Genomic DNA, 8,599 nt, shown 5'->3' with positions numbered 1-8,599 from the left:
TTGATCGTGTCATTTTGTTGCTACTGTTTTCTGCGTGTCAAGTATTTGTTCCTATGACCATGAGGTCATATAACTCACTAACACCGGAGGAATACTTTGTGTGTATCAAACGTCGCAACGTAACTGGGTGACTATAAAGATGCTCTACAAGTATCTCCGAAGGTGTTCGTTGAGTTAGTATGGATCAAGACTGGGATTTGTCACTCCGTGTGACGGAGAGGTATCTTGGGGCCCACTCGGTAATACAACATCACACACAAGCCTTGCAAGCAATGTGACTTAGTGTAAGTTGCGGGATCTTGTATTACGGAACGAGTAAAGAGACTTGCCGGTAAACGAGATTGAAATAGGTATGCGGATACTGACGATCGAATCTCGGGTGAGTAACATACCGAAGGACAAAGGGAATGACATACGGGATTATATGAATCCTTGACACTGAGGTTCAAACGATAAGATCTTCGTAGAATATGTAGGATCCAATATGGGCATCCAGGTCCCGCTATTGGATATTGACCGAGGAGTCTCTCGGGTCATGTCTACATAGTTCTCGAACCCGCACGGTCTGCACACTTAAGGTTCGGCGTTGTTTTATGCGTATTTGAGTTATATGGTTGGTTAACGAATGTTGTTCGGAGTCCCGGATGAGATCGTGGACGTCACGAGGGTTTCCGGAATGGTCCGGAAACGAAGATTGATATATAGGATGACCTCATTTGATTACCGGAAGGTTTTCGGAGTTACCGGGAATTTACCGGGAATGACGAATGGGTTCCGGGAGTTCACCGGGGGGGCAACCCACCCCGGGGAAGCCCATAGGCATTGAGGGTGGTGCACCAGCCCTTAGTGGGCTGGTGGGACAGCCCAAAAGAGCCCTATGCGCATTGGAAGAAAAATCAAAGAGAAAAAGAAAAAAAAAGGAGGAGGTGGGAAAGGAAAGAAGGACTCCACCCACCAAACCAAGTAGGACTCGGTTTGGGGGGGAGACCTTCCCCCCTTGGCTCAGCCGACCCCCTTGGGGCTCCTTGAGCCCCAAGGCAAGGCTACCCCTCTCCCACCTATATATACGGAGGTTTTAGGGCTGATTTGAGACGACTTTTCCACGGCAGCCCGACCACATACCTCCACGGTTTTTCCTCTAGATCGCGTTTCTGCAGAACTCGGGCGGAGCCCTGCTGAGAAGAGATCATCACCAACCTCCGGAGCGCCGTCACGCTGCCGGAGAACTCTTCTACCTCTCCATCTCTCTTGCTGGATCAAGAAGGCCGAGATCATCGTCGAGCTGTACGTGTGCTGAACGCGGAGGTGCCGTCCGTTCGGCACTAGATCGTGGGACTGATCGCGGGACGGTTCGCGGGGCGGATCGAGGGACGTGAGGAAGTTCCACTACATCAACCGCGTTCACTAACGCTTCTGCTGTATGGTCTACAAGGGTACGTAGATCACACATCCCCTCTCGTAGATGGACATCACGATGATAGGTCTTCGTGCACGTAGGAAATTTTTTGTTTCCCATGCGACATTCCCCAACACTAGAGGCAATAATAAATTAGTTATTATTATATTTCTTTGTTCATGATAATCGTTTATTATCCATGCTATAATTGTATTGATTGGAAACACAGTGCATGTGTGGATACATAGACAAAACACTGTCCCTAGTAAGCCTCTAGTTGACTAGCTCGTTGATCAAAGATGGTCAAGGTTTCCTGACCATTGGCAAGTGTTGTCACTTCATAACGGGATCACATCATTAGGAGAATCATGTGATGGACTAGACCCAAACTAATAGACGTAGCATGTTGATCGTGTCATTTTGTTGCTACAGTTTTCTGCGTGTCAAGTATTTGTTCCTATGACCATGAGATCATATAACTCACTGACACCGGAGGAATGCTTTGTGTGTATCAAACATCGCAACGTAACTCGGTGACTACAAAGATGCTCTACAGGTATCTCCGAAGGTGTTCGTTGAGTTAGTATGGATCAAGACTAGGATTTGTCACTCCGTATGACGGAGAGGTATCTCGGGGCCCACTCGGTAATACAACATCACACACAAGCCTTGCAAGAAATGTGACTTAGTGTAAGTTGCGGGATCTTGTATTACGGAACGAGTAAAGAGACTTGCCGGTAAACGAGATTGAAATAGGTATGCGGATACTGACGATCGAATCTCAGACAAGTAACATATCGAAGGACAAAGGGAATGACATACGGGATTATATGAATCCTTGGCATTGAGGTTCAAACAATAAGATCTTCGTAGAATATGTAGGATCCAATATGGGCATCCAGGTCCCGCTATTGGATATTGACCGAGGAGTCTCTCGGGTCATGTCTACATAGTTCTCGAACCCGCAGGGTCTGCACACTTAAGGTTCGACGTTGTTTTATGCGTATTTGAGTTATATGGTTGGTTACCGAATGTTGTTCGGAGTCCCGGATGAGATCACGGACGTCACGAGGGTTTCCGGAATGGTCCGAAAACGAAGATTGATATATAGGATGACCTCATTTGGTTACCGGAAGGTTTTCGTGCATTACTAGAAAAGTTTCGGGCTCATCGGTAGTGTACTAGGAGTGCCGGGAGGGGTGCCGGGGACCATCAGGAGGGGTGTCACGCCCCAAGTGGTCTCATGGGCTCTGGGAAGAGATAAACCAGCCCCTAGTGGGCTGGAATAAGTTCCCACTAAGGCCCATAAGGTTTGAGAAGGAAAAAACACAAGGTGGAAAGAGTTTCCAAGTGGGAAGGTGGAATCCTACTCCAAGTAGGAAATGAGTAGGACTCCTCCACCTCCAATTTCGGCCAAACCTTTAGGTTTTGAGGCTGCCTCCTCCCCTCCCTCCCTCCTATATATAGTGGGGTTTTAGGGCTGATTTGAGACAACTTTTGCCACGGCAGCCCGACTACATACCTCCACGGTTTTTCCTCTAGATCGCGTTTCTGCGGAGCTCGGGCGGAGCCCTGCTGAGATTAGATCACCACCAACCTCCGGAGCGCCGTCACGCTGCCGGAGAACTCATCTACCTCTCCGTCTCTCTTGCTGGATCAAGAAGGCCGAGATCATCGTCGAGCTGTACGTGTGCTGAACGCGGAGGTGCCGTACGTTCGGCACTAGATCAGAGCGGATCGCGGGACGGTTCGTAGGACGGTTCGCGGGGCGGATCGAGGGACGTGAGGACGTTCCACTACATCAACCGCGTTTCTTAACGCTTCTGCTGTGCGATCTACAAGGGTACGTAGATCGGAAATCCCCTCTCGTAGATGGACATCACCATGATAGGCCTTCGTGCGCGTAGGAAATTTTTTGTTTCCCTTGCGACATTCCCCAACAGTATTCTATTCTCGTAAAGTGCGACCAGCAGCCACGGGGGACGCATCTATGCGGATACTATGTTTGCGAGACCATTCGCACGTTTACCTCTGAGCACAAGGATCACAGATACGACGTAAGCAATGACCATTCACACCTCTATTTTTACCCGTCATTCTTTGTTATCATGATTGATATTCATATTCATCTCCTCTTCTTATATAGTACACGGCCATGAGGGAGAAGTCCCTACCAAAGCAACGCGCGATTGCTATTGCAGAGGAGCTTGCGACCTTTCTGAGGACGGAAGCTATAGATGACAAAGGACGATTTAGTGTAGCTAGGGGCCATTACTGATGTTGGTCCATGTAATCGAATAGACGGACTCTAGTCCCGATAATTCAGATCTCCATATAATTGTATATATATGCTCGCTTGTAAGATAAGTTAATCTTATATATATATATATGCATAATTATTTCTATTTAGAATTATATGAAAACTAATTCCCGAACACCAAACGAGGCATCACGTTAATCTCCCGAACACCTAAACCTTAAAACCCTAAAACACAAAAATAAACAAAATCTCCAGAAACTCTTTAGTCCCGGTCCGTGTTAAGACCCGGGACTAAAGGGCCTGCCCCTGAGGGCGCTCCGAGGCACCGACGTGGAGCACCTTTGGTCCCTGCTTGGAACAGGGCGGGCACTAAAGGTTAGGCCTTTAGTCCCGCCCCTTTAGTCCCGGTTGGTGAACCGGGACTAAAGCCCCTTACGGGCCGGGGCTATAGGCCCTGTCCCCACTAGTGCAGGCTTACCACAAGAATCAAGTTGTTCAAAATCCAGAAGAACACGGCTCACAAGATGTCAAGGTAGGAGTACAAAGAGTGAAGGGGAGTGCAGTTTGACGTGCGCCGGGAGAGAAGGGTGGGGGGCTGCTTAGGCTTACTTTAATTCAAAGAGAAACAATGACAACTTGAGCAGAAGATATGCTCTTGTCTAAAACTATGAATTGTATCAAGTATGAGGCTGCTGATTTCTTCTTTTTGTGTTGATCAGAAGTGACTATTATGTGGGTCCATCAAAGATACTCTTGTTTCAATAACCTTTTGAACTATTGGTTGTGTTGATGCTATTGTTACCAAGCCGTTTTGCTCTGCTCCTGAAATATTTGCCAGCTGATCCGCCTTATGGTATCTCACTTCTCATACTTCATATTTAGCAATCTTTAGGACTCATACGGCAACACAGGCATAACGGGTGATTGGAACCGTGTACGTCCTTACTCTGATGTCTGAACTTGATAAACCAGCCATTTGGCCGATCCTGAAGTTTAATGAAGGGCCTGTATAGTTCATGATTACCTTTTGTCATAACCAACCTTAGATAAAGTGTGGCTGCCACAGAAAGTATGGCTAACAAAATGACCATTACAAGTATGATGGCATTTAACAAAAAATTAAGTCTATGACACGTGAACCGTATAATTAGAAAAGTGTGACAATATACCAAACACATGACTAAATGTTATGGCATGACTAAGGTTAGGCGTAACAACCTTAGGTTGGGAACCAAACAGGCCCGGAAATCCAGTGCTACGGTAATGTTTTGGCAGTTGCCTTTTTTTAATACAATAGAGACGCAAGCGCTTATATAAACGCGCATACACTCACCCTTATGAATGCACACATGCACACCCTACCTTATGTGGACCTTCTAGAGACTGAGTCGGTATATCATCTTGAAATTTACGAAGTCATCATAGACACCTCGTCATCGGCGGAAACATCTCCCCTAACTGGATGTGCATCGCCGGAAATCCTAAAATAAATGCGAACATCAGGATTCAAATCCTGATGGGTCGGGAATAACACATTTCCTCTATCCATTCAATCACGGGTTGATTTGTTGTTTTGTTAGTTGCTGCAAGTTGGTTATGTGCTTATTTTATTTTGTGATTTTTGCATGTCTTGTCCAAATCAAATTGTTGAAGAAAAATATGTTACAAACCGGGGTCTAATAAGAGCTGTCTTGGTGTACTGTTGTCCTGAAGTTTCAGGGTTTGTTGCCGGAGTTTGAAGAGAAGTTTGACACAAGAAGAAGAAGAAGAAGAAGAAAATAGATGGCGAAAGGAAATACGACCTTTGACAGAAGAAGAAGACACAAAATAGACGGCAAAAGGAAATACGACCTTTGATATAAGAACAAGAAAAAAGTAGATGGCAAAAGGAAATACGACCTTTGACACAATAACAACAAACCACGGGTTGGTTTGTTGTTTTGTTAGTTGCTGCAAGTTGGTTATGTGTGTATTTTATTTTGTGATTTTTGCATGTCTTGCCTAAGTAAAATTGTTGAAGAAAAATATGGTATAAACCGTGGTCTAATAAGAGTTGTCTTGGTGTACTGTTGTCCTGAAGTTTCAGGATTTTTTGCCGGAGTTTGAAGAGCAGTTTGACAGAAGAAGAAGAAGAAAATAGATGGCGAAAAGGAAATACGACCTTTTGACAGAAGAAGAAGACACAAAATAGACGGCAAAAGGAAATACGACCTTTGATACAAGAACAAGAAAAAAAATAGATGGCAAAAGGAAATACGATTATTGACACAATAACAAGAAAAAAATAGATGGCAAAAGGAAGTAAGAAAAAAATATAAATGGTAAAAGAGCAGTACGACCACAGTGGGAGTCGAACCCACGACCTTCTGATCCGAAGTCAGACGCGCTAATCCACTGCGCTATGCGGTCACTGTGCTAGTGAAAATACGTTCCGGTTTGGTAATGCGAGGAAATTAGATAAATTTCCACTAATCTCTAGTCAAATAGCATCTCTGGCCATGGTCAACAAAGCGAAGTGGTCGTCTACTATAGCGGACAAAGGGAAGGGTGTTGAACTTGAGCAAGCAGTCGTGCTGATACACTTTAGGAAAAGCTTATTGCACGCTGGGTTCTCCAGAAACATGGTTTTCGGAGGCACTCTCTCCCGGACGGCTATGCACGCACGCAGTCGCCAACAAATGAATAAAAAATCATGGCCAACTAATGAAGTTTGGTCTTGAATGTCCAAATGATTTACGTACTATGCATTTTATCTATAATGTCCAAAAGAACTTATTTATCACATGCAGTACTCTAAGAATACACCCCCGATGAACAGGATTATTGTTATTACGTATTACAAACGATTTTATTCATAAAACCGGGCGCTAGCGTTTTTTCTAAAAGTTCAAGTTGCCGCAACCCGTAAAGTGCGGCAGCCTGATAAACCCGAGCCGCTTCTTCTCCATGTCGAAGTCGAGCACGAAGTCCTCCATCTGGGCCCCTCCGAGGATCACCGCCGGCGCCCCGCCGTCGCCGGCCTCCATCTCCACGAACGCAACGCACGCCGTCCCCGGCTTGACGTCCACCATCGAGTTCTTCCCGGTCATCGCCCATTCACCCCCGCCGTCGAGCGCCAGCACCACGTTGGGCACCGAGTACCCGCCGAGGTTGTTGCCCAGCGTCTTGGCGTCGTAGCACAGCCCGAACGGCGCCACGGGGTCCACGGCGCGCGCCGCGGGCGCTCCGTTGGCATGCTGCGCCGCCAGGGCCTTGGTGAACGCGTCCACCACCGGGCGGTACACGTCGCGGCGGAGCAAGACGTAGGGCAGCCTCGTGCTGAGCATCACGCCGCCGGTGGCGAGCGCGCGGTCCGGGACGGGGACGCGGGTGTCCTCGACTCTGATGGACGTGCCCGAGACGTAGTGCGCGGGGCTGCCCTGCTTGGCGACGAGCGGGGTGTAGGCCATGGACTGCGTGAACTGCGGCCACGGGAGCGGGCCGCCGCCGAGGATGGCCACGCCGGCGCCGCCCGTGGGGAGGCAGAGGAGGAACCGATGGGAGACCTTCTGCGCGGACGCCACCTGCGCCGGCAGCGCCAGGCCGGAGCCCGCGAGCCCGGCCACGCCCGTGGAGCCGCGGGGCAGCGACGCGAGCAGCTTCGTCGGCGCGCACGCCGCAAGGACCCCGACGGTCACCGCGCTCACCGGGCGGTTCCCGTCGGTGGTGTTGGCCACGAGCCTCGCGCGGAAGAGGCTCCCCGCGGCGCACGCGCCGGTGACCGGGTTGGACGGGTACGCCGTGCAGGGCTTGTCGTGCCTGTCGCTGCCGCAGCTGGGCGCGGGGCAGCCCGGGGCGGGGTAGGCGTTGGCGAGGAGGCAGGTGGGGCTGCTGCAGGTGATCTCAGCCGGCGGCGGCCGCTGGCCGCCGTCGCACGTGGACCAGACGAGCGGGCCGGCGACGTCGAGGACGAGGTTGGCGCCGTCGTGGAAGGGGATTGTGTAGAGGGAGGTGGCGGCGTCCTTGGTGACCGGAGCGAGAACCGGAAGGGCCTTGGACGACGCCTGCGCGGCGAGCGTGGCGGCCAGGGCGAGGAGGAGCACCCGTGCCATATTTGCGTGCGTGCGTGCGTGCGTGCTTGGACAGAAATGGACGGAGATCGGGAGATGTATACAGGAGCGAGCGTGCGTGGAGTTATTTGCGGATGTGGAAGTGGGTGTGGGTGTCTGGGTGGACGCGTCTGCGTCTCATTATATAGTGGTGGGGTTCAGCGGTGACTGGTGTGCATGAGTACACGGGAAGATATGCATGCAAATGCAATGTGCCTAGACAAACCATCTTACGCGTCAACCTGATCAAACAAGGTGCGGTCAGAAAGGAGGCCCCATACAGTCCAAGATGTGTGGGGCCGACTGCAACGCCACCACATTGTTCTTTCTCTCGTGTGGGTGCCGACTAACTCTGGCTCTCGATTCACTTCCGATGTGCGGCGGCGGAGCAAAAGGGAGGGCCAGCAGAAATTGACTAGACTAGAGACTGGCACTTCAGAGTAAAATTCGGTGGGCAACTGACTGGAGAAACTTTAAAACATTAGTTTATTTGTATCCAACATTCTCGCACGTGTTCTTGTCGACGTCATGTTTTGGCATGGCCCAAAAATAATAATTAAGATGACCTTGAATGGAAATGTTTTCTATCCTCAAAATGAGCAACATTGCTGATGGGCTCATTGCCATCCGATCTCACCGTGGAAACAGAAAATAATCTCGCCTCGGCTAAAGTTGTATTCTTCTCGGCGTCACTTGCTCTGCAGCACCCAACGGTTTGTCCCTCGCACGGGGCCGATTAGAAGGAGGATGTGGGGGCGCCCGGTCGAAGCGGCGAGGAGGGCCTAGAGTGAGCGCGGCGGCGAAGACCTCCCCAGCAAGTGTGGCGGAGGCGGCCTGCGCCGGGGCTCGGCGACG

General features: G+C 49.8%; 1 protein-coding gene and 1 non-coding gene across 2 annotated transcripts; both read right to left on the bottom strand.

Annotated features, from left to right (window-relative positions):
- Positions 1-5,991: 5,991 nt before the first annotated feature.
- On the bottom strand, positions 5,992-6,065 carry TRNAR-UCG. The gene has a single exon. It is a non-coding gene; the product is annotated as a tRNA-Arg (tRNA).
- Positions 6,066-6,365: 300 nt separating this feature from the next.
- Positions 6,366-7,870, bottom strand: LOC123440866 (chitinase CLP-like). The gene has a single exon (XM_045117410.1). It carries the CDS (start codon positions 7,745-7,747, stop codon positions 6,536-6,538), a length of 1,212 nt encoding a protein of 403 aa, XP_044973345.1. The 5' UTR covers positions 7,748-7,870; the 3' UTR covers positions 6,366-6,535.
- Positions 7,871-8,599: the final 729 nt, after the last annotated feature.

Source organism: Hordeum vulgare, chromosome 3H (genome assembly GCF_904849725.1).
Source record: "Hordeum vulgare subsp. vulgare chromosome 3H, MorexV3_pseudomolecules_assembly, whole genome shotgun sequence".
Taxonomy (NCBI): Eukaryota; Viridiplantae; Streptophyta; class Magnoliopsida; order Poales; family Poaceae; genus Hordeum; species Hordeum vulgare.
This window is presented reverse-complemented; position numbering and strand designations above follow the sequence as displayed.